Below are 25,809 nucleotides of genomic sequence, written 5' to 3' on the forward strand. Positions count from 1 at the left end.
TTTGACAAAAAGTATTACATTGTAATCACTTAACCATACTTATTACTCTAAAAGTACTTAGGATGATATTGAACCAAACTGGATTACCAATTTGTATGTCTTTTATATGTACTTTGATTATATATCGTTCATTGGTACCCATCTTGTTGAATAATTTCTTTCGATTAACAATTTATTCAAGGCTTTCTTTACATTTATAGTTTCAATTTTGGTCTAAGTTGAATTCCCTCGACAACAAGACCACCTCTCAAATGTTGACTCTCGACTTCTTTCAAGCACATCTCTACAATGCTGTCTCCAGAATCATGAACATAAAACTCCCCCAACTCGATCTCGATCCAACTGTCGTCGTTGTCTTCATCTATTTCATGATCGTTATCTCCGCCAAAGATAATTTGATTTTTGTACTCCCTTTGCTTGTGCAAATACACTTTTCTTTTAGATGTCACTGCAGTGTTGAGTTGAATTGTGGCTTGAGATGGATGAGTGTTTAATCCATAAGCTCTATCTGCAAACTTCACCAAAAGATATGCAAAGTAAAGTGTTTTTGAGGAAAGCAATTTGGTATTGATTGAGCCTTTTATTTCTAGCCACCATATAGTTCTCAATTCTGCAACTTCTTCAAACCTAAACTTCCAATTTTCAAACAAAAACAAAATGGAGCAGCAAAGAATAAGTATTTTAAGAAGAGAAAACAACTTGAAGGTATTCTTCTAGCTATATATAAGATGTGAGAGGTTAATATATATATCAAGAGAGAAAGTAGAGAGAGACCTGGATTTGAGAAAGGGTTGTCTATTCCAAGACCAATATAGAGGATTGTTTGACCATTGAATTTGAAGTTCCCTTGCACCTAAAATATAGCATTTCTTACCTGTCTCTTTATCTATATAAAATATCTGCATTATTTTGCAAAACAAAACATTATTCTTATTCATCTATCTATGAAATAATCAGAACTTAAAAGCCCTCATGGTGGCCAGTAAGGTAGAATCATTAAAAGAAATTAAAAAGACTAATTATAGAGTTTAGTTTATCGATATGTGAAAGCATTTCAAAGGCGAAATGATGTATCAACAAGCAATGAAACAAATATGAACTTTTTTCATTTAAAATTCATATTTGATCCACCGCCTGTTCGTACAAAAATAACCTTTTATAAAAATGCTATCTAAACCTTTTCAATTTCTTCTCAAGTTTTGGGCTAATATGTTGAGGGATGTATGTTATATATATATATATGTTCTTTCTCTCTCTCTCTCGTCTTTCTTTCAATCCATGATTTCATTCTTTCTTAACTAAAATGAGAGAGGGGCTCTTATTTCTTTCATCCTGATCATTTCAAGTATGAAACGATCGATGGAAAAAAGATCTATCCATATCATTTAAATATGATAAAAAAATTCTTATGAAACGGGAATGATTTGGAAAGCAAAGATAAGGTTACAATCCTATGCATGACACTTTTGATGGATCGACATAAATTCTTCTCAAAGAAATATGAAGTCCATTCAAAGTCTACACGCATCTAGCTAGCCCGCCGTTTAACCAAAATATATATCTTAGTTAATAAAAATTCAAATGACATTTATGTAAAATATCGCAATATAAATATATAAATGTACCTTCTTGCCCCCATCAACAAGATGAGGACAACATAACTTGAAATACAACTCCTTTTTAGTAGCGTAAACTATTGGAGAATCTAATCTCAACAAAACTTTCTTACAATCAAATGGAAGAAACTTCTCCCATACAACATCAGAATCGACCATTGAGTGCATCATCTCCGAGACAATCGACAACCGACATGCTTCTCGAGCGGAGGCAAATGAGAGAATGTGTGCAATACAATCTTGAGGTAAAAGATCTAAATTCATTTGTTTTTGACACGAAAGAAGGTTAGGAAAAGAAAAGAAAAAAGGAATGAAAAGATCTGTATATGGTTGAAGTTTGAATGCAAAGAGTACAATAATTGATTTAATATTTATAGTTTTGTTTGGTTGTGAAAGAAAAAATAATAATCAAATTGATATTGTTAAGATGACCACATTTTGGTGTCTCAACATGACAACATCAATGGCATTGAATGATGACATCCAAATGTTAGCACTTCAATTTTGGCCCTTCAATTATTTTATTTACTTGGGCCTTTTTATAATTAAATTTTCAACTTTAGTCATTGAAATGTTATATATATATATTTATCTTTTTTAAGCTAGAAAGGGATTATGAAGCTTAACATTAATTTTTTTTTAAAGATAAATAACCAAAATAAAATTATAAATGAGAATGAATGGTTAAGATTGTCACACATTTCCAAATTTGATTTTTCTCTTTTATATCTACAAATAGAATATTGCTTTCAAGAAAAAAATGAATGACAACATTATGTATCATTTTAAATTTAAATGCACATTAAAAGTGTACAAATGTATTTAATTAGAAGGGTAAAAGAACATAATTGAGAATCATTTATGAGTATCTTTTTCTTGTAATTACTTTTTTGTTCTCTCTTTTGAAAAGAATATGACCCCATAAAGATAACATGGGGGCAAAAGGAATCCAAATATATATATATATGTGTTTGATTTGTAAAACATCCTTTCAATTGGCTTCAATCAATGATTGACAAATTATACACATCTTTACATAAATTCTTCCTTTTCAAGTTTGGAATATAATATACAGTGAGGCTTCCTTGTTGTGTGTTATATTATTGGAGAGAGTAGTTGATTTTTCAAGACATCTTCTTTTACTTGACTTGACTATAATCTGTAAAAATCGTCTAAAAGAAAGTCGACAAAAAAGGATTAAGCGAGAAAAAACATAAAGGATTAATTGGGGAAAAAAACAGAAAAAAATTGTAATGCTTTGAGGGTTTGGAATCTAGATTCGGTAACTGACAACCTTGTCATTCTCCTCCGATCTAGCTACATCAATCCTTGCTTGTCATGTAGGTTTTTGAGAACTCCACACAAATGGTTGACACGAGTCATTTTAACATATATTATGCTTACTCATATGCATTCTAGACTTACGAGTCTACAAAACCTAAGACTTAGGTTCTGATATCAATTGTAACTATCCAACTTTTTAAAATCTCTAAGTAGATAGATTGGTTGCTTCTCATGAGATGCAATTTTTCTTTAAAACAACCCAATGAAATCTTTTAACAAATACTGTTCATTTGAGAAACTGAAAGCTTTTTGAAAGAATGATTTTTAAAATAAATAATTAAACAGAAAAACTAACCACCAAATAATAACTAGTAGAACATAGAAAAAATGAATAAACGTGTTTGTCTAGATCCATATTGCATATTTACGGTTTCTTCTTGTTATTTGTCGGTCTGTCTATATATCATTCCTAAAAAATATGAAAATAAAAGGATGAATATTAAATATCCAATGAGTGATAACGTACCCCGTTACTAGAATCAGGTAAGCAATCACAAAGAGTGAATGTTTTCATACTAACTTTAGTCATTGTTTGCTATGATAATAACATTTAAGAATAACGCAAGATTCATAAAATAAATTAATGTATCCTCTAACGACAAGTCAAATTATTATTATTAATAGAAGTAGTAGATATTATATCTATAAAAATTTCATGGTTGCTCGTAAAAAAACACACACAAGATGAATTCGAGAGAGGGAAGAACTTAAGAATGAGAGCTTGAAAGAGATATGTTAAGGACAGAAGCTAGATTGTTAAAATCATGAAGCAAGACAAAAGCATATTGTTGAAGATTAAAAACCACAAAAAAAAAAAATTTAGAAGAAACAGCTTCAATTAATTATGATATTGTTCATGAAAAACGAGGCAATACAATATCATATTATTCATATGATTCATATCCTTTCCGTAAATTAAACATTTCTCTGATCTCTCTGTTTATTTAATGCACAAAAGAAAAAAAAAAATCAAATCCAAGAAATCTGGAGATCCTTTAGGCCTTTTAGTTCTGTTTTCTTCCTGTTTGTTTTCTGAGAAAATTAAAAAGAAACAGTGCAAAGAGTCGACATGGAGTTCCATCGGTTTCAGCTGCTTGTTCTTTCTGTCTCCGCCATCTTGGGTCGTCGGAATTTGGCAGAAGTTTCATGTTTCCGATCAATGCTTCAGATTCCGGTGCTCTAGTTTTCTTCATTTTCCTGCAAAATCAAGGTCCTTACTATCTTACATTACTGTTTTTTTTGTTTTCTTTTCACCAATGTCGTTTATTTATTTTTATTTTTTGTTTTTCTCTTTCCAAATGCTTAGAATGATGGTTTAAAAAACCACATTTCATCAAGTAGTTTCACTAAAGCTATGCTTTAGTCCTAATAGTTTTCTCACTTAGTGTTAAATTTATGGCATTTGAGTATGTGAAGTTTATGACAGTTTATGGCATTGAGTATGTTTACCTGAAAAACATGAATTTACCTTTTTGGTTCAATGATTTTGAGTTATTAGTAGTTATTTTGGTCCATAGCTTTCATTCAGTTCATTTGGGAAAGAGGCCGGGATATGGCTACGAGAGTTGGTTGAATTGACGATCGCCCAAGTTGGTGGAGGTGGTAAACTAGAGCTGTCAGTTGACAATGGTGCTTGGAGGTGGCAGTGGTGGTTGCAGTTGGCTGGCAAAGGGCAGTGATATAGTCACCATGGACAAAGCCAATGGAGTGGAAGTGAGGTAGATGACTATTGAGTTATTTTGGTAACTTCAACAATTATACAAATTAACAAGGGATCCACCATTAAAACGCACTTTAATCTCATTTTAAAAGTTGATTATTTTAATCAACTTATTTTAATCTATTTGGATAGTAAGATTCTTAAACTAATCCAACTATGTTTATTTATGGCAGAAAGAGTATATATCTATTTTAGCTCCAATAGGATTTGGCCAATTTTTTGTCATTTTTAACGTGACCATGCAAATCTATATGAACCTTAGTTAGATTTCATTAGTGGATTACTGAATCAGCAGATTGATGGAAAATACATCATAAAGATTTTTATTAATCTACCCTTTTGTCTGAAATAACCAATTATAACTTTAAATAATATTGTTTCTCATTCCAAACTTTCGACTAAAACTAAGAGATATTGCTGATAATTAACTCAATATTAATCGGCATATCTGTCAATGCTTTTCAGAATACAAAATTCATCCCTCCTTGCCTCGATTAGAAGTGAAAATGATCCATGGATTCTTCATGTTATGTTCTACGATTTGAGAATAAGGATATTGTATTTTTTCATGTTATCTTCTACAATTCTCTTATTCTAGATAGAATTTACACAAACTTACATGTATATGGACAATATCATATCATTATAGAACATGTGAAAGATAGCAATTAATTTTAAATGAATATTTGAATCTTTTTTTTTTTGTACATTAGATTCATTGTCTTTGCGTTTGGTTATATATATTTAAAGTTTGAGATAGTAAACCTTTTGAGTCAGATTCTGTCGTTTACTAGCCAATAACATTGCTTTTGGTTTTGAGTAGAGAATGTTTGTAAAGAGAGAGTGAGAAGAAACAAATAGAAAAAACCAATCAAAGTAATCAGTGAGATGATGAAAAGAATACATTTTTTTAGTAATATTTGTTTGTTTCTACTTGTATTATCAATCCAAACCGCTTTATTTAAGTCTATCTGATCTGTTCCAAGTTTTAGTGATTAGCTAGGATTAGGACGATACATCGAGTACACGAAACAGATTGATGATCGAACAGGCGATGAAGCACTTGTTCTTGAAGTTCAATAAACTAACAAAGTCACTAACTCCTAAGAAATGGAGAAACTCTGAAAATGCTTCTGTTGTAAGTGGAAGAGAATCTGCAGAAGCAATGGCAAAGTCTGCTAAGAAGAAGGATCTGATCATCCATGGTTCCGGGAGTATAAATATTGATGGTTCGAGCAATTTTGTCTCGAGTTTTTCAAAGAGGGGTGAGAAAGGAATCAATCAGGACTGCTGCATTGTGTGGGAGGTATGCAAATATAGCTGATGTACAATAACTTTTTCTTCATGATTTTTGCCTGAAATAAAAGTTCTAAAATGAAAAAGTACAAAAAGATCATGTTAAATATAGTGGCTGTCATGAAATTGATAATCATAGAAGGTGAGATTTACATAGTCCACTGGATCACGTGTTACCTACCTCTACGGATACAGAGGATGAACTTTGTTATTAGATTTCATATTACAAAGGCGTCTCAAAGTTAGACAGTTTAAATATTATTGTGTGTAGACTACTCTAAACATTAGAGTAAAAGTTTTAAATAACATAAATATGGATACAACGAGTCAACAAAAACTTGTGTGGTCATTCAAAGCGCTTGTTAACAGATTTGAGACATTTCAACAATAGTTTTATAGCTCATCAAATGAACACAATAAGAAAGAGATCGTATATTCAAATTTGCATTAAAAATTTCACATAAAAAATGATGATGTTTTTGTTTTTGGGTTCTTTGTTTGAGCTTGAAATGGAGAAAAACTTGTTTTGATAATAGGAATTTGGGTGTCAAAAAGATATGATATTTTGTGGGGTTTTTGATGGCCATGGACCATGGGGGCATTTTGTTGCAAAAGAGGTTAGAGAGTCAATGCCAATTGCTCTACTTTGCAATTGGGAAGAAGCACTTGTTCAAACTTCTCTTCTTCACCCACATTTGGAACTCAACTCAACAAAAACAAATTTACACTTCAATTTGTGGGAGCGTTCTTATATAGAAGCATGTGCTGTGGTCGATCCAGAACTTGAGCGACATCCTAAAATCGACACATTTCATAGCGGAACAACGGCCCTTTCCATTGTTCGACAAGTAATGTTATATTATTTATATTTTGTCTCTTCTGTATCATTTTCAGTGTTCATTTTTTTAACTTGTGTTTATTTAGGGTGAAACAATTGTCATTGCAAACCTTGGCGACTCTCGAGCCGTGTTGGCTACAAGTTCTAATGATGGAAATTCAATGTTGTCACCCATTCAGCTCACTATCGATTTCAAGCCAAATCTACCTCGTTCGTTCCTTTCTTTGTATACAAAATGAGGAATGAAAATATGAAAGAGTATATAAAAAGCTCTAAGATTTTTTTTGTTATTTGTTATATTTCAGAAGAGGCTGAGAGGATAACACAATGCAATGGGAGGGTTTTTTGCTTGCAAGATGAACCAGGGACTCAACGTCTTTGGTTGCCGAATGGGAAAATGCCAGGACTATCAATATCGAGATCGTTTGGCGATTTCTGCTTTAAGCATTTTGGACTTATTTCCATGTCTGATGTAACACAAAGAAGTGTAACCAATAAAGACTTATTTGTTATACTTGCAACTGATGGGGTTAGCCTCTTCACACTTGTTTTTCTCATTCTCAACTCAAAATCAAACTCTTTCTTAAGTAGGGTTTGTTCTTATATGATAATACGATCCTAGTCCTAGTAATAATGTCAAATGCTTCATCTATATTATATTTCTATCAGATATGGGACGTGGTCTCGAATCAAGAAGCTGTGCAGATCGTACATTCGACGATAGATCGAAAAAAGTCAGCTCGACGATTGGTTGATTATGCAACTTGTGCATGGAAGCGGAAGAGGCCTAGAATTGCAATGGATGATATGTCAGTAATTGTCCTTTACCTCCATTCTTCACCCTTGCATCAATAATCTTTTTGTATATTGTAGCACCAATGTAAAAACCAAAAAAGAACATCAATGTTTATGTATGTTCATTCTTTAGGCTACTTGTTACCGCAAAATGTTAACGTAAAAATGACATGTAGTTTTAATCATACCACATTGATGACCATGATTTCAAACACATTTTAAATCATTCAAATTAGATGTGAGACTTGTCATGACGGTGACATTGAAACTCAAAACCTTTTTTAGATGTCTAAAAGTTTAGAAACTACATGTTATTTCTCCCTAATCCGCTAACAAACGTAGGATTAGATGCAATAAATACACATAGACAAAGGTAAAAATCTAACCAACAACAACCAGCCTCAAACCAATGGTGGAAGGATCACACTCAGCTTCGAACCAAATGATTAGAAACACATCAATTTAGTAAATACTACTAAGATGATGAATAGTTGTAACACCTATATGATATTATTTATGTCCAACAAATTTCTAAACTAACATTTTTTACTTAGTGGGACATTGTAACTTGATCCTTAATGATACAAATTTCAATTTCAAACCCAAAAGCTTTAGTTGGATATGTGCTATTTTTACAAATTTTTTATTATTGTGTTATATTTTATGATCGTGTAGTAACTATCAACATCGACCACACACGCGTGCAATTCTTCTTTTAAAAGATCATGATACGCGATTGTGTAGAAAATGATACAAGATCATGCAGTTCTTTTTAACGATGAAAAAAATGCTTCAAAATCTAAACGATTGTGTTGACCATGAAAAAAATGCTTCAAAATCTAAACGATTGTGTTGACCATGTTAAACGATCGATTAGATCACATATACACGATCAATTTTTTTAAAACGATGGAAAAAAGGTTTCAAATCTAAACGATTGTGTTGACCAGACTAAATGATCATATTAACTAGATAAGCGATCGTTTAGATCATATCAAAGTGATATTTAAACGTTATTGAAATTATGGAAGAGAAGATGAAGAAAGAAAGAAAAAAGAAAGAAGATGAATAAAAATATATTACATAAAATTTGGAAAATGTGCTAAAAAAAATCCGAAAGAGATGAATAAATTGTAAAGAATAAGAAAAAAGATATAAACAAATTGCAAAGAAAAAAAAAAAAAGAGAAGTGACGAATTGTCCGCAATATCAAGAGAAAATCTGAAATTTATGAAAAAAATTACCGGGCTTTTTGATTTTGTTACGGGTAATAAATATTTGAGTGTTATGTTATATTTATGAAATCAACTTTGTTTTAAATGTAATTATAATTGACAACAATTTTAAGAGTAATAATTAAGAATATAACAACATTTAAAAAAATTGTAAATATAGCAAAATCTATCGGTTAGGCTTCTATCGATGATAAACTATTATGATTTATCATTGATAGACCAATATTTACAACATGATCTATCAGTGATAGACTTCTATATTGATGGACTTTTCCATATTTTACAATACTTAATTATTAGGGTAATTGTAATGGATGACCATTTGAGGAATAGTAATTAAGGATATAGCAACATTTAAAAAAAATTACAAATATAGCAAAACTATCGCTAATAAACTCGTATAATTTATCGTTGATAGACCAATTTTTACAACATAGTTTATTAGTGATAGACTTTATCATTGATAGAATTTGACAAATTTTGCTATATACTTAATTATTTTGGATTTAATTGCTAAATTTGCAACTATAAATATTGCTATATTTGCAATTATGGATGTTTTAATCTAAAATGTTTATGGGCTTTATTTTTCTGAATGGGCCTCGTATTTTTATTTGAGAAGAACAGTAGGCCTATTTATTCGAAGCCCAAACCCAATGAATACTCCAAAAACCCTAATCTATTGTTCTTTCCCTGAGCTAACAGAGAACGGCCACTTCTTCACTTTGCTCTCTCAGGTAATCTTCCTTCTCCTTCCTCTCTGCCGTTGGCTGTCTCTTCTTCTTTTCCGGTAGGACTTCGTTTTCGTAGACTTGTGTGTTGCCATACCTTATATTGTCAGTTTGTGGAAGGATTTTTGAATTATTAGGCGAGCGAGAACGTAAGTATTGATTATTTAGAGATCGAAAATGGAAACTGTGGAACTTCTTCGCTGTTTGTCGCATTATTAGGTCAACAGTTTTATTCATTAAGGCGGTTTAGATTCTGGAATTCTTGTGTTAATTTTGGATGTATATTCCTTAATGTATGGGTTTTTTTTTTTTTTTGTGTTAATTTGGATTATGAAATGCTTATGTGAATGAAACAAATAGAATGGTCAAGTAAGTAGAATAAAGGGACTTAATTTGATTGTTCTTAATATTGTAATGTAAGTATTTGTCTGAGTTTATTGCCTGATCGGTAACTTTCGATGATATTCATGTTTTTCTCCATAAACGGTGTTTCTGAAGCCATGATGGTATGCAGTTTACAAATATTAACTATATCTTTATTCATTTAAACTTCAAAACCATAGATGTGGTGAATCTATTGAGACTCTCGCGGACACACCAGAACAAAAATAATGATAAAGAACAGGAAATATTTGTAGAATGTGGATTTTTTGTTTTTGGGTCTGAACTTCTATGTTGAATTATTCGTTCTCTTATATTTTGTTCATTTGGTTTACATCTTGATGTTGATTCTTCCTGGGACAGGCAATTTGCTGCTGACTTGCTGTCGTTGGCCAATTCCTGAATTTTGAAGATGGTACTGTTTCTTCCTTGAAGTGCTTTTGATGTGTTCCTCCTGATAATGTTTATACGTTTGGGACTGATTATATAATTGTTAAAGTCGATTTATCATATTTAAAATAACTTCTAAACACACCTTTAATCATTCAAAGTTAACTTAATGTTTAATTTTATGCTTTTAGATGTCATTTAAAAATGTGTTTCAAAGTGATTTTATGAATGACAAAAGTGATTTTAACCATTTTAGAGTCACATTTGATTGAGTTCTGTTTTGGGAGATAGTTTCTTACAATGTGAGTTTTCTTTTATGTCTGCAGCCGTCTCACAAGACTTTCAGAATCAAGAAGAAGTTGGCCAAGAAGATGAGACAAAACAGGCCTATTCCTCACTGGATTCGGTTGAGGACTGACAACACCATCAGGTCTTTTCAACACTCCTGTTCTGTCTTTAATCATATTAACTCTTTTGTTCTTCTCGTTTTAAATTTAGCGTCATATTTTGGGATGTATTCTTCAGGTATAATGCTAAGCGAAGGCACTGGCGCCGCACTAAGCTTGGATTTTAAGGCGTTTATGGTGTGGTTCGGTCTTCATCCTGTTATGAACCTATTTATGTTATATGTTGATTGTGGAGAAGACAAAAGGATAACGAGCTAGATATTTGAATTTTTTGCTCTTAGTTTAAGAACTTATTGAAGAGAAACTTGCGAGAATCTTCAGATGTACGTCTGTGTTCAATTTATTTCTGGAGTAATTTTGCATTCTTAAGTTAATATTGGTTTTGGGGCTTATTCTTCTTAGCTGAGTATGGAGTTATTTTATTTATTCTGGTCTTAATTGTTCAAATATATATGGGGATAAGATGAGTTTTTTGTTGATTTATAAATAGTTGTTCTGATTCATGTATGATTTACAAGTGCATAGGTTTGCATATTTGAACCAATTTTTTTTAGTATAACCAAAAATCCCTCTCGAGCACCACCTCGGCTCAAAGTGAAGGTCTGGTGCCTTGCCTTGGCTTGAAGTTACTAAAACCTAAATGCAAATTGTTTTAGCTATCGAGAAATCAATCTAATTTTAGCTACAAATAGCAGATTTTAATTTTTGTGTCAAGGTGCTTAAGCCTCATGGTTCTTTCAATCTTTTTAGCTATGGAGAAATTGATCTAATTTTAGGTGAGTTTATCGAGATTTGGAAACCAATAAAACAATTGATTTTTTTTTTTAAGAAAAAAACTAAGAATAGCTAACAAATGTTTGTTAGGTCTTAATTAAACCATTAACTTAGAAAGAACTCTTTAAAGTCTAAGATTCATTTTTCAATCTAAACATTTTCTAATACTGTACTACCATAAATTCCTTCACATGTAATTACGTAATTCAGCATATCAGTAAGACCTAGAATTTGTTCTCTCAATGGAGATTAAAAACCATTGATTTGTCATGATACTTTGTGCCATTTATGTTTGAAGTATTGTATCATTATATTCTCCATTACTAATGGCCAATTTGATAAACATGGGGTCAGTGGTTTGGGTCATGGTGGGCTTTCTTAAAACACGATCAAACCTAATTTAAATTAATATGGTCTAGTTTTAGGTTAGTCTATTTTGAAGAAAGAAAAAATAATTCAGTAAATAAACAATATTGAAAGAAAAGTAAACCAATACGAAACAATTTTTTTTACTTAAAAAGATGTTTAAAAATAATAATAAAGAAGCAGTTGCCTGTAAAAAAAATGATTGAGAAATTTTCTTTGGTCCCTACGGATGGAAACAATTGAAAAAGAAAAAGAAAATTATTTTATAAATTTTAAAATTCAAAACTAACAAAAATGTAATTTTGTTTTCCCTTAAATAAAATAGGAATGAAAAAAAGCCTAAAACCCTCCTTCTACCCTGATCGAATCGTCGCTTCCATTTCTGCTCTTTCACAGTCAACATGAACTCAGTCGCAATGAGATTCCTCAACCGTTTCAGAACTCCTTCTTCAAATTTTCCCACATCTTCATTCGGTATCTCTCTTTCTCTCTGTCTCATTTTGTTATTTAAGCACTATCTTCTTTCTATTATTACGAGTTGCTTTCGGTTCAGAGCTGAAGGAATTTCTCAAAGAAAATTTGTTTATGTTTTTTTTTTTTTTTTATTTGAGTGGCCCAACCAAGAATTTGGCTGTTTTGTGTATTGGGTTTGTTTATCTCAGTGCAATATGTGTGCTGGAGTGATGGCTTGGATAATTATTCAACGTTTGCTTGTAGTGGCAAGTGCGCAAACAAGCTCGAAGTTTTGGTTATCGACCGGTGCTTCTGAAGGTGACAACGATGTTGAGAAGAACGATGGAGAAGAAGATGATTATGATACGTTTTCTAATGAATTACAGCCCCAGGGTGTTGATCCCACTCGAGGTTGGGGATATCGAGGCGTACATAAGGTATCTCATCCTTGTCTACAGATGTGTTTCATTTTTAAAAGTTGGGATTTGGAATCTTGTAGGCTGGGAATTTTACCCAATAAGTGATCTTTCTGTTCTTGTGATGACACTTTTTGTTTTTTTGGTGATAGTTTTATTTTTTTCAAATTCACAAACTATCCAAAATAAACGAAACAGCTTCCTTTTTTTCTCTTTTTGTTCTTAGAAAATGTGCCTAGTAACGATCTTACTTGGGTAAGATCTGTTCTATAGGCTGTACAGCGGTGTTTAGTTCTAAGAAAATGTGCCTGGTGACTTGCCTTCTTTTGTTGATAAGTTTTGAAGGAAATCTGGCCTCTTGCGTACTCTGCGTATTTTAGAAAGAATAAGAAGTGAGTAAGTTTTGTGAGCAAGGGCAAGAACAGAAAACTTAGGTGGCTAGAGCTTGAACTTTGAAGTCTGATGTAAGAGAGTAGGAATAACGAATATATGTGTTATATATTGTAAAATTCCAGGTGAGCAAGTAGGACGAGTAGTTTCTTAGCTAGGGAAAGTCTTGTAATTGAGTCTTAAAAGGAATTATAGGCAACAAGCAGAGTGAGTTTAGGAGAAACTCACCTCTGGAACTTCAATTGTTCTGGAATCTGTCCCCGATAGTGAAAGAGTTATTCTCACATGATAATTGGATTCATAATCTGCTTTTGTGGAATATAACCTTCTCTGTTTGTGATTCAAAAAAGCAAAACAAAATAAACAAAAACACAATTGAATATGTTAGCCAAGAGTTTCCTCTCTTTGGCAATTGATCAAACATTTTCCGTAGAGGATATATCGAAGTCTTTGGTATATATCCCATCCCAACTAAGCAAAAGAAGTTATTTTGATTCAGGTGATAAGATTATTGGAAAACGAGGGAAAAACAAGGGAAATCATTTCTTTTCATATTTGTGCAGGGAAGGAAGGGGTCAGTAATCCCCAATATGATATCTTATTCTGCTTTACAATGTGATCAAATGTTCACAGGCAATAATTTGTGGAAGGGTTGGGCAAGCCCCTGTGCAGAAGATCTTGAGAAATGGGCGGACGATAACAATCTTTACCGTTGGAACAGGAGGGATGTATGACCAACGAATTTTTGATGGAAGAGATCTGCCGAAGCCTGCTCAGTGGCATCGTATTGCTGTGCATAATGAACTACTTGGTGCTTATGCAGTTCAAAAACTTTGTAGAAAGTATGATTTGAACCTCTCATAATAACTGATTTGACTGTATAATTTCACTGAATCTCTGTGGACTTTCAGCGCGTCGGTTTATGTTGAGGGTGACATTGAGACCAGAGTCTACAATGACAGCATCAATGGTGAAGTGAAAAATATTCCAGAAATATGTGTTCGACGTGATGGTATTGCAACACATACTATTATCTTTTTATGTCCTTTTCAATTTTATTTGGAACTAGTTGAACACTTAATTAATATGAAGTTGTCATTTGTTAACTTCTCTGCTTTCTACATCTACTTCATTATTTCTTAAAATGTCATTTTAAGCAGATATTAAAGAGTATTCTTTGATTTTCATAATCATAAGGTTAAATTATCATATTAATTCCTGTCATTTGTACTTAGTCTTTCCTTTTATTTAAAAACGAAGTCCATCTTTTTAATAAAGTTTAGTTTTATTCTTCAATAAAGAGAGAAAGAGAGATGAAATTTTGACCACCATTTCACAATGATGGGTTCACCAGTTGATGCTAGCTGAGGAAAACACTGATCTTCCTCTGCCTAATGAAGAGGCGATTGGAATTAAGAGTGCTACGTAGTTGGAACCAACAACCTCTCTATAAAATCCTTTTCCGTTGAGTAAGGAAATGGTTTCGGCACCTCTTGAGTATAACTTGTGCATTTGGGCGATGCCTAGGAAAGGGGAAGCCGCAGACAAAGGGTAGGGGCCTCCTCGAATAATAAAAAGCTCACTAGAGAAATTAAAGCTTTGCTTGGTAGTTGGGAAAGGGAAGCTCAAGCAACCAAAGATAGTACTTCCCAGGGCTTCGATGGTGGTCCATGTTAATCTTATCTTGGAATGTTAGGGGTCTTAATTCTCGCCTCAAAAGAGTGGTTGTGAAAGATTTGTTAGTGAAGTTTAATTTGGATGTTGTTATTATCCAGGAATCTAAGGTTAGTGTTGTTGGCAATAATTTGGTAAAGTCTGTTTGGAGTAGCAGTCATATTAGGTGGGCTGCTTGAGAGGCTCTTTAGGTGGTATTCTTCTAATGTGGAAAGAGGATTCGATCATGGTGATTGACTCTATACAAGGTCAGTTCACTATCTCTATTCTTTGAAAAACTAATGTTGGCTTTTTTGGATGGATCACATGCGTGTACGGTCCCTCGTCTTATAGGCATGGAGACCAGTTTTGGCGGGAGCTTTCTGGTTTATATGGCCTCTCTAGTGAGTGTTGGTGCATTGGGGGAGACTCCAATGTGGTGAGATGGGTTAATGAGAAGAACTTGGACATTCGTTCTACTACAAGTATGAACACTTTTAACGGCTTGATTGAGGAGATGGATATAGTTGATATTCTCCTCTGAAATGGTCTGTTCTTGTGGTCCAGATTAGGGCTCAGACTGGCTGTGTCAAAACTCAACAAATTTTTTCTTTCCAAGCCTTGGGTTGATTTCTTTAGAGAAGTTAGGGTGGATAGACTTCCGCGTACCACCTGTTATCACTTCCCAATTCTCCTAAAGTTAGGGATGCAGTCCCGGGGTCCTACTCCCTTCAGATTTGAAAATGTTTGGTTGGATCATCATCTTTCCCTCAAAAATATCATGGAGAAATTAAGAGGTTTGAAGGTTTTATTGAAGGACTGGAACAAGGAAACTTCTGGCAATATCTTCTTCAAAAAGCAAGCATTACTTGACAAGATAAACTCTTTAGATTTGCTTGAAGAGTCTGGTCCCTTCGATGAAACTAATGCGGTGGAAATAGAAGAGTATAGAGGTGCCTTGCTTGATCTTATTGTTATGGAGCAAAGGATGTGGGTTCATAAATGTAAAATTCAATGGCTTCATGAGGGGAGAACTCAAGCTTCTTCCATAGGTGGGTTTCAGCCCGTACAAGTAAGAGTTTAATCTTGTCTATTGGGAACAATTCGGGTTAGGTCCTAGTCACGAACAATGCGGGTTAATGATGCTAGTAGTTTCACTACGAAGTCTACCTTTCTTAAATTATCCAAATGACCCTCCATCCATCACTGCACCGCTGGTTCGTTACATTTGGAAGGCTAAAATTCTAAAAAAGGTGAAGTTCTTCTAATGGTCGCTCGCCTATAGAAGTCTTTATTGAAAGTAGAGACAAACACACAAATTTACGTGGAAGTCCTAGTACAGGGAGAAAAACCACGGTACTGAAGATCTTTTATTTTCTAATAATTCATAAAGGTACAAAGGGGGAAAATTTATAGGCAACACGAGTCTAATTAAAAAAAATAAAAAATTAGGGTAAAGTAAATCTTAACTACCCATGGGCTTTCATTGTGACCTAAGTCCATTATTTCTAAGATTCTTAACACTCGAGAGAAACTTTACAAAAAATTACAGTACATTACGCCTGGTCCCTCGATGTGCTTCCTTTGCTTCAAAGATGAGGAAACCTTGGACTACTTATTTTTGCATTGTGTCTTTACTAGAAAAGCTTGGAATACTCTGTTCAAAATCTTTAATATGGAGATTTGTCTTCTTAGTAAGATTGATAGTTGAATGCTTGAAGGGTTCAATAGCATAGGCTTTAGTCCGAAGGGTAACATTTTATGGAGACGTGTTACTCGTTCCCTCTTGTGGTGTATTTGGAAAGAGAGGAATAGTAGAATATTTGAAGACAACTATAATTCTTTTGATTTTTTTTGGATGGTCAACACAGCGTCTTGGTGGAGTACGAATTACATCGAACACTTTTGTAATTACAGTTTTTCTATGATTTTCAACAATTGGAAGACCTTATTCTTTAGTTTTTATTTGGGAGGGCCCTCTTGCCCCTTGCCCTTAGGCTGTTCTCTTTTGTTCTTTAAATATGTTTGTTTCTTGTAAAAAAAAAAAGAGAATACTTTCCTTTTATTTTGTTTGATTTTTCAAAATGTCTCTAGTATAACAAAAAGTTGACAGTTACTTTACATGACACATTTTCCTTGGACATTAGCACATTTTCTTTGAATGTGAATCATGTGACAGAGAAGTGATGAGTTGTTGTCTAAAGATGGTATCAAGTAAGAAAAAAACTACCAGCATGTGGTAAACTCATAAGCATTTTGAAATACTGACCCAACGAATTGTAAAAAGAAAAAAAAGAGCCATAGAGACAGAAATGATAATTTATCCTCTAACCGTAATACGATACATACAGAAAATTATTTACAACCAAGCACAGAATACTATTGTTACACGTTGGTTCAAATGTCTTCCGTAAAACATACGATTTGGGACTCCTTTTAACTGCCATGCTTCATTTTTGCAGGGACGCTTCGCCTTTTAAAACCAGGAGAAAGTGCCAGCAATATTTCTCTAGACGATTTAAGTGAGATTTCCTGTTAACATTTTGTTTATTTGATCACGAACCATGGTAACAATGAAGTGCATGAAAACTTTTTCATTCTCTCCCAATCTGAGGTGTTTTTTTTCTTTTTCCTTATGTTTTTGTGACTGACAGAAGAAGGGTTGTTTTCGAACAAGACATAACTATCAAGCTTTCCAAAAACCTCAATCAGTTGAAGTTTGTGTAGGGGCCAGAAAGAGATGCTGTTAATCGGCATTCAAAGATTGAGCCATGGTTGAGTACTGAACCACCAATCCCTTATAATCTCTTTCATGTAATTGTTTATTAACATTGTAGCATTCTTTTCTTCAAGGCTTTAAGCCACCTTTGTGTTGGATTGGTAAGGGATTTTATAGTTCACTAGAGCTGTCACTGCTTCATCCCGATTAAAGGCACCATAACTTGAAATCCACAGATTAGACAGAGTTCAATAGTCTTTCACAAGTTTGTTCAGCAGTCATTTCATTTTTATTTTTTCAAGTTTTTAAAGTCTTGTTAATATATATATTTTTTTAGTTTTCAAATATGACAAACAAATTAAATTTTTTTAATAACAAACCATACAAAAAAATTGGTGATTACAATTTAATTTTAGAAAACTAAGACCCAATAGCAATCATTTCTAAACTATTTTTTATTGTCTGAATCCCACAGCCTTTTGAAGAAAATAAACATGTGAATGGCAGCAAAAAGCTACTGAAAATTTCCTTTGGGGAAAATTGCAAATGTCATCTTGGATTGTAGAGAACTCATGTTTAGTGTTTTATTTTGGAAATAGCTCATTTTAAAAACTCTCAAATTTACTTTAAAACAGTTTTTATCAAAAGTGTTTAGCTGCAAATGTCATTTTTTTTTGTAAAACATTTATTTGTTTAATCAGACCAAACATATTCTTGAAGTAATGTCTATGGAAATTGAAGCAAATGATGAGGGTAAAGTAGAAACAGAATATGAAAGAATGCTAAGATGACAATTGAAACGGTCAAAACAAATCTACAAATTTACTCTAAAGAATTGAAGTTGTTAGCAATGAAACAGTCAGAAATTTTGTCTGATATCCAAAGTTTGTGTATCTTGTCAGTCAGTCAGTCCAACAGCTGATGAGCAAGAAAACCAAATGAAAAACCAAACTTTTTAGAAGTCTCCAAAACATCTTTTCTTCTACCAACTCTTTCTTTTATCTCAACCTCATTTTCTTACACACATCTGTAATAATCACCACAAGGGAAGGACAAAAAAAAAAAAAGGAAAAAGAGAAAAAAAAAAAACAACCATGCTCACACTGCCAGATGAAGTAAAAAAAAAATTATATCAAGTTATCAACATATACTATGTTACGGGATAGATTACTAAACGGTTATTGTAGGTTTTATTGGCCTTTTTCCTTCCATGGCGTCTTTCTTTTTTCGACAAGTTGCACAGAGGAATGGACCTTCCCATGGCTTCGATGACGGTGAAAAGAAAGGTCCTGAGTTCATTGACAAATTTTCGTTTGGGGGTTGATCAGCTTGACAGACTGCACATTTGAAGATCCCTGAGTTTGGATCTGAGGGAAAATCTTTGCCTAGCCTGCATTTCCATTGAGAAAGGGAGAACGTTCAAGAACAAGTGATAGTCAACATTGTTGAGTCACTTTCAGATGTAAGTTACAATATTACTGCAGAATAGGGGCAGCTTTTCCATTACAATAATAAGTTCGGCAGATTTAGAAAGAAAAATCAATAATGAAAAAGAAAATCAAATGTGTCTGGTTAATTATAGTATGACATATCAACAATGAAGAACATGTGAAAAGTTGTGAAGAATAAACAGTCTTGGTCAAATTCCACGTGGGATAATAAAATAAACTTCTTTTGTGAGTTGGTTAATTCAAGTATGATGTATAACAAACAACGAGAATGATCCTAGTAAAACATCTTTCAGACACCATCCGATGCTTGAAGAACAAAAAGTAAACATTAATTCAAAGACTAGCCAAAAGAAAAGGCATCAATCATACCTTTCAGCAAGCATAGCAGAACCTTCTTCAAACAATTCCTCTACAACACCAACAGCTGAAAGTTTGTTAGCAGATTTACCCAAAGAGTTTGGATATTTCTTCCCAAAGAATGAGGTAAGCACATTTTGCTTCTTCCTTGGAGTTGATGGTATTAAAAAAGGTTGCTCAGATGGGATAATATCAACAACTAAGCAAGTTGTATCATCCTTCAACCCCCTTGACCGTAAAGCTTCCTACAATGTGTTGTGCACAGATCAAAATTGACAGGATTGAAAAGAAATGCACTTCCAACACTAAACACAGTTTGAGGCTCCTTTTTATTGTAGATGCATCACATAAGCCTCAACTCAAAAACAAAAGAACAAAAACTTAATTATTACCACTAATAGGATGACTTATGCTTTTAAGCTTTAAAATCATTGTTTTCCTAAGTCTTATTGGTAAACATAGCAACGAGCTATAAACTACCAACTTATGGTGCAGTATATTAAATCTTTGAGAATTATGACAAATTGGTATTTGATTTTATAGTCATTTCACAAGGAGTAAAGACAATAAGGCTTGGTACATTCTCTTGGAGGTGTGAACACTTCATAATAGATATCTAATCCCATTATGACATAAAGACGGAAGAACAAGTAAAAAGGCCATAACTTTTTTGGCCTAACACAAGAAGTAAGCCTCAAAAGCCTCTGCAGGTAAAATGAATTGTTGAAAACTAGAACCTACCTTCACAACCAGCTTGGCAGCAAGCTCTGCAGGTAATCCCCGGCAAGACTTTGCAGCCATTTCAGACGATAATGCATCCCAAATACCATCAGAAGCAATAATTAGCCTTCCACCAGCATTAGAAAGCTGTATAACCACAGAAGAAAATGATAGCAGAATAGTCAAGGTACATTCTAACTAAGTAATTAAACAATTACTGATAGATTTAGAAGTCACCTTCACTTGCTTAACATGTGGTATTGGGACAATATATTCTCCTACATCTGTATCACCAATGGACCTAGAAAGACATAAGCCACCAGGCCAGCAGCGAAGAGGACCAACCTAAGAACAGTAGTCACGGATATAATGATTATAATTTATAATAGTTAAATGTAAGACTAGAAAAAGAGGTGATGTATAAAATTATACCTCATTCCCGCCAAAAACATTGAGCCTCCCAACCTCACCACCACTTGCAGTTACACGTTCCCTCTCTTCCTCATTTTCCTCCAGCCGATGATCAACTGTCAATAGAGAAACCACACCTCCTTGGGTGTCTAATATGCACCGTGAATCTCCCACAGAAGCAACAGTAACAGTCCACCCATCAATCACAACAAATGTAACAGTAGTCCCAGAAGTTTCCCCTACAATTAAGATTAAATGGAACATAAGGACACAGCAGACAAGGGCATTGTTTATTCTGGAAGAACTACAAGAAGGAAATCGATAATAGCAAACATGTCACAGTACCTTTCTGCTGAAACTCTATGTCAGTTTTAACAAAACCAGCAACTAGTGCTCGGGGAAGAGCCTGAAGCCATTTTTCTCTATTGGCCCCTTGAGGAATTGCACTTAGGACATTTTCCAATAAATGTTCCTTTGCAAAAATAGCGGCTGAAATGCCATTATGTCCATCAAAAATCTGCAAATAGAAGGTTTGATCAATCTCAATGACAAGACATGATCTTTAAAACATCAGCAATCCCGTTTGAGATGGAAATTTATCCCTTTTAAGACTCATAAATCACAATCACCCATTTCCTCACCAGTAATCGCAAAATCCATGTAGCAAGAGAAGCAACTAAACTATCTGATAACTAAGAACAGAATAATGTTTTGAAAGGAAATAATACCGCAAAGACAGAAAATGCAGTGGAAGGGTTCCCAGGAATACGCTGGCAGTCAGGTTTGATCAGAAAGTAGTCCTCTCCTTTCTTAGCCAAAGCAGCCTGTCCATACTTCACAAATGGTTTCTCAACCTTCTCGTTCCTCAACTCGCGACCGATCAAAGTAGCGAGTGGAACGAGAGGGGTCTTTATCCTTGATACTTCTGTCTGACTCATTTCATCCTATGTTTCGACATTTCCAAAAGCACAGCCCAAATTCCTGGTCATTCAAATCAATTAAACAGGTCTTTCAAGAACTCACAAAAAAAATCTTCCGCCAAAACATAATAGCCAACATCTAAACCAAAACACAAACTACCTGCTAAAAGGACACAATTTCCCACCAGTTGATCTAAATCTTGAGAAACGAATTCAGCAGCATAAATGAACAGTTACCCAAGAATAAAGAGAAACAAGAACTAACCCAAAACAAAAGAAATGCACAACAATAAGTGCATCTAAGAACCCAATAAACCCGAAGAAATGCAAACTCACAGAATCAATTCAAACCCCTCTGAAATACCCACCTCTACAAACACAATATAGAACAAATTGGGGGGAAAAACGAAAAGGGTTGCGGAGAAAAAGAAAAAAAAAAGGAAAAACAAGAATGAGGATAGAAATAAAGAAAAATTAAAGGAGGAGAGAGCTCACAGGTGGTACATTTAGTGTCAGTAACAGATCGAGAGAAGGGGATCGGAGAGAGGAGAGTTGTGAAACCCCATTTGAGAAAAAGCTTAAATTTTTGTCCTTGAAATTATCTAATGGTAACAAGGTGGATCGAATGGCGGGGAAAATTCCCAGGGAGAGTTTGTAGAGAGAGAGAGAGATGAAGTGAAAGAGAGAAACCCACAGTTTATTTTCTCTTTTTTTTTTTCCCTTTGGTTGAGTGATTTTGATTGGGAGAGAGATGAAGAGAAGAGAAGAGAAGAGAAGAGAAGAGAGAGGCGGAAAGGTGGGGTTGGGAGTCGGAGATGAGATTTTTGGGCAATGTCTTTGATAATGACTTTCTTTTTCCTAATTCCTATTATACCCTTTTCTTTTTTTCACTTTTTAGTCCTTCTTCTTTCACTCTATCCTTCCCTTTTCCTATTTCCTAAAACACCCCTTCCTTTCTCCATATTTCCCATCCTTTTTTTTTGGATTTTTTACATTTTCCTTTCTATTATCTCAAATTTCAACTAAATTAATTCACTTTTTAAAAGCTATTTTTTTCCACCTTTTAAATTACAATCAAATTGTAGGGATGTTTTTGGGTTCCATTCAACCACTTTTTTTTCTCTCTTATCATTTTCTTCCATCTAAATCATCCTATTGTTATTTCATTCTATCCTACTACTTGTTTTTGCAAAATACTCCTTCCTTCCTTCCTTCTTCTCTCTCGCTCTTCTCTTTTCAATATCCATATGTATACCATTCATTTGTCGACATAGAATCTAGGATGAAACCACTAAGATCAATCTCTAACATTATTCACTTATTATTTTTAAAGCTGCTTCAATCCCAAACTAAATCTTACTTGTAACTTGTTTTAGTTTTTAAATTAATAGTTGATAACTATTTTGTCCGAAAGTAAAAGGATAAAATGCAACAAATTTATGTTTTATCTTAAATAAAAGATTGATTATAGTGTTTTATATTAGATTTGTTATAAAAAATAAAAAGTTTGATCATTTATATTTTAAAATAAATGATATGTATTTCTTTTCATAGATTTTGAGTCTAATTTCTATTTGGTCTATAGTACAATGACACATTTAGTTCTCTAGCTCGCTCTCTCGAACTTGAAATTTAAAAGTTGTAAATATGAAAAATGAGTATTTAGTTAAAAAGAAAAATAAGGTTAGAACTAATCTTAAAACATACAGGGAGTGATAAGCAAAAATTGTAAACAAAAGGGATGGTTTATTAATAACACTTGAAAAAAGTTTAAATAATTTTCATTCATTCAAACGTTAAATAAAAGCAAAATTAAATTAAAAACATATTTACATTAATCACATTTGAATATGTATAATTTTGATCCCATTTTAAGTTGTTTGGATTATTTCTTTGTTATATATATTGAAATCTTGTTGTTACACAAATGTAATAATAATACTAAAGTAAGTTGAAAAATCAATTGCTTGATTGATGGAATTTGAACAATAATAATGTATATTCTTCATGTATAGTTGGGATCTAATTTTAGTTTTTTCATATCATTTGACTTTTTATCAATCTATTTTATAGTTAAATATTGTTCATATTTGTACTTTTTTTTCTTTTCTTTTTAGTTTTTAAAGAGAAATTTTGGTAGACAAAGATTAGGTAGAAGAAGGTAAGAAATGAAATTTTGGTTTTGGTTTTGGTGCCTTTCTAAAACTTAAAATAATGGTCGAGGGTTTGTTGGAAAATCATGTTTAAAATAGTTTCAAGTTATCGATTTGTTAAATCTATTAAAACACATCTAATAATTCAACTTCTTTTTCATTAAATTTTGTTTGTAATCATGACGTAGAAAGAATGTGATAGAACAGCGAAAAAAAAAAAAAAACAACAATAGATGAGACGATAACCCACAGTTAATAATAGAGTATAAGTAGAGAGAATAGAAACACATAACATTATTAACTCAATACATCTAGAGGTTCTTGACTCGAGATACAATATTACAACAAGTAATACTATCACTAATCTATTTCATATATATATTTGGCTAACCAAAATCTCCCCCTTAATCAGTTTCTCATCGATCAACAGAATAAGGTAATAACTGGAGGAACTCCCCCCTGAATCATGTCCTTTATCAAGACGTAAACAAAAGATTTTTTAAATCATCATACAACATAAGCTTGAACTAATTCTGATATTGTAATCTCAATCTAAACGATAGCCAATACAAGTATCAGCAACAAATCACATCGTTAATTGAGAGAGGACTTACACACTTTGGGTTCTATGAAACTGACTATTCAATAGCAAAGTTGTTTCTCACAAAACTATCTTCTTACATAGCAACAATGTCTCTCACAATCTTGCAAAATGAACATACATGATAATGTCCATACAAGTGCATGATAATCCCAACGACAAATCTTCACTAAAAAGGAAATAATCTTTTTCAAAATATAGAACCAAATAAAATCTTTTTTGTCATCATAATATTCTTCACAAATTTTCCTTAAACAAACGTTTTAGCCATGACAACCAAGAAGACAAAACTGAACAAATAAAATATCCACGGACCCACAAATATTCTAACAAAATATTTTTATATTTTCAAGTTTTGAGGTTGAAGTTATCTTATTTATATTAGTTCCATAGAACTAATTTTAAATATTTATTCTAATAATGATAAAAATGATTGTAGTCTTATTAGATAAAACAAAGATCAACGATTTAATTTTACAACTAGTAGTTGTTATAAAAATATTTGTTTTTCCATATTCTATCATGAAGTTTAGATTCTTAAAAATATTTTATGACTTAATACATATGAATTATATGACCTATAAGGTAATAGAAAAATATCCAATGTTATTTATTAAGAAAAGTGACAAAAAGTTTAATTGCCTAGAAATTAGATTATAACATGTAAAAAGTATATTTGTTTATGCATAAAAAATGAATATGGAACAATAATATATATTATATCATACTATACTATATTATATATGAGCAAAGAAGATTTGACTTTAATTGGTAGTTGGTTAATAAAATCATAAAATATAGGTAATGCCAACAATTAGCATTATGTATAACTTTTCATCAATCATTCTCTTTTCATCACTTGCTTCCAAAGTCAATTCCTAATCATACTTTATATTTATGTATTAAAATATCATTTTCGTCTCGTTTCATAAACAAATTTTATCATATTTACAACTTTTAAAAAATGTTAGTGGTTAATTAATATTTCGATTCTAGCTAGTTGCTTTATTTGCAATAATCCCATACTTTTAAGATCATAAGCATAGAGAATAATTTCTAATATATAGAGAGACCATTGTATTATAGAAGTACTTAGGAATAAAATCAACGACGTTTGAGATAATATATAATTGATATCTTATATATCCACTGAATTGTACTTAAGTTGATACAAATAATCGTCTTACTTTTTTCATTTATCGACTTATCTAGCTAGTTATGCATATATTAAAGCTCAACCGAGATGAGTATATGTATACAAGTCATAAAATCCTTTGTCTAGGGTTTGGGGGACTCTTTGTAATCACTCTTGGTCCCATGGACAATTTGCTATATATGATCATGATATTGCAAGTAAATGCCAAAATGCAAAGCACTTTTACGATGGTGACTCTATCTATATATTGAGGGATATTGTAGAAGCTTCAATTTTATAATCAAATCATAATTCTAATCATCACACAATTTCTTCAAATATATATATTCGATCCCTCAATTTTATTTAGGTTAATAAACTAGTTTTGAATTATGTAATAAGTCATTAAATTGTTTTTTTTTTTCTAATTATCAAATCTACTAAGATAAAGTTTTATGAATTTGTGGGTATTTAACTTAATCTTTTATTTTAATTTTTTTTGTTTGTAATATCAAAAGATATCAATAATTGAAAAGG

General features: G+C 32.5%; 5 protein-coding genes across 8 annotated transcripts; 3 read left to right on the top strand and 2 right to left on the bottom strand.

Annotated features, from left to right (window-relative positions):
• On the bottom strand, positions 1 to 1,955 carry LOC101220101 (putative F-box protein PP2-B12). The gene is made up of 3 exons (XM_004135537.3): positions 1,626 to 1,955; positions 775 to 899; positions 1 to 627 (listed from the first exon to the last, which is right to left on the bottom strand). Exons 1-3 carry the CDS (start codon positions 1,878 to 1,880, stop codon positions 195 to 197), a joined length of 813 nt encoding a protein of 270 aa, XP_004135585.1. The 5' UTR covers positions 1,881 to 1,955; the 3' UTR covers positions 1 to 194.
• Positions 1,956 to 4,849: 2,894 nt separating this feature from the next.
• LOC101205485 (probable protein phosphatase 2C 34) lies at positions 4,850 to 7,799 on the top strand. The gene is made up of 5 exons (XM_004135721.3): positions 4,850 to 5,986; positions 6,513 to 6,824; positions 6,901 to 7,024; positions 7,120 to 7,343; positions 7,484 to 7,799. The coding sequence occupies exons 1-5, from the start codon at positions 5,720 to 5,722 to the stop codon at positions 7,667 to 7,669; spliced, it is 1,113 nt and encodes a 370-aa protein (XP_004135769.2). The 5' UTR covers positions 4,850 to 5,719; the 3' UTR covers positions 7,670 to 7,799.
• Positions 7,800 to 9,479: 1,680 nt separating this feature from the next.
• LOC101220340 (60S ribosomal protein L39) lies at positions 9,480 to 11,234 on the top strand. 2 transcript variants are annotated; one of them, XM_004135538.3, is made up of 4 exons: positions 9,480 to 9,581; positions 10,320 to 10,371; positions 10,673 to 10,776; positions 10,872 to 11,234. In XM_004135538.3, exons 2-4 carry the CDS (start codon positions 10,369 to 10,371, stop codon positions 10,918 to 10,920), a joined length of 156 nt encoding a protein of 51 aa, XP_004135586.1. In that variant the 5' UTR covers positions 9,480 to 9,581; positions 10,320 to 10,368; the 3' UTR covers positions 10,921 to 11,234. The 2 variants fall into 2 exon arrangements, with proteins under 2 accessions (XP_004135586.1, XP_011659662.1); XM_011661360.2 differs by lacking the exon at positions 9,480 to 9,581 and adding an exon at positions 9,611 to 9,634.
• A 971-nt stretch (positions 11,235 to 12,205) lies between these two features.
• On the top strand, positions 12,206 to 17,789 carry LOC101219864 (single-stranded DNA-binding protein, mitochondrial). Its single transcript, XM_004135536.3, has 6 exons — positions 12,206 to 12,367; positions 12,611 to 12,783; positions 13,786 to 13,994; positions 14,064 to 14,164; positions 17,268 to 17,327; positions 17,460 to 17,789. Exons 1-6 carry the CDS (start codon positions 12,295 to 12,297, stop codon positions 17,486 to 17,488), a joined length of 645 nt encoding a protein of 214 aa, XP_004135584.1. The 5' UTR covers positions 12,206 to 12,294; the 3' UTR covers positions 17,489 to 17,789.
• Positions 17,790 to 18,325: 536 nt separating this feature from the next.
• LOC101219622 (probable protein phosphatase 2C 5) lies at positions 18,326 to 22,182 on the bottom strand. Of its 3 annotated transcripts, none has more exons than XM_011661375.2 (8): positions 21,888 to 22,182; positions 21,192 to 21,444; positions 20,809 to 20,980; positions 20,485 to 20,702; positions 20,290 to 20,397; positions 20,074 to 20,199; positions 19,345 to 19,577; positions 18,326 to 18,914 (listed from the first exon to the last, which is right to left on the bottom strand). In XM_011661375.2, exons 2-8 carry the CDS (start codon positions 21,399 to 21,401, stop codon positions 18,695 to 18,697), a joined length of 1,287 nt encoding a protein of 428 aa, XP_011659677.1. In that variant the 5' UTR covers positions 21,402 to 21,444; positions 21,888 to 22,182; the 3' UTR covers positions 18,326 to 18,694. The 3 variants fall into 3 exon arrangements, with proteins under 3 accessions (XP_011659677.1, XP_011659683.1, XP_004135583.1); XM_011661381.2 differs by having other exon boundaries at positions 21,544 to 22,182; XM_004135535.3 differs by having other exon boundaries at positions 21,879 to 22,181.
• Between the last annotated feature and the right edge of the window lie 3,627 nt (positions 22,183 to 25,809).

This window comes from Cucumis sativus, chromosome 1 (genome assembly GCF_000004075.3).
Source record: "Cucumis sativus cultivar 9930 chromosome 1, Cucumber_9930_V3, whole genome shotgun sequence".
NCBI lineage: Eukaryota > Viridiplantae > Streptophyta > Magnoliopsida > Cucurbitales > Cucurbitaceae > Cucumis > Cucumis sativus.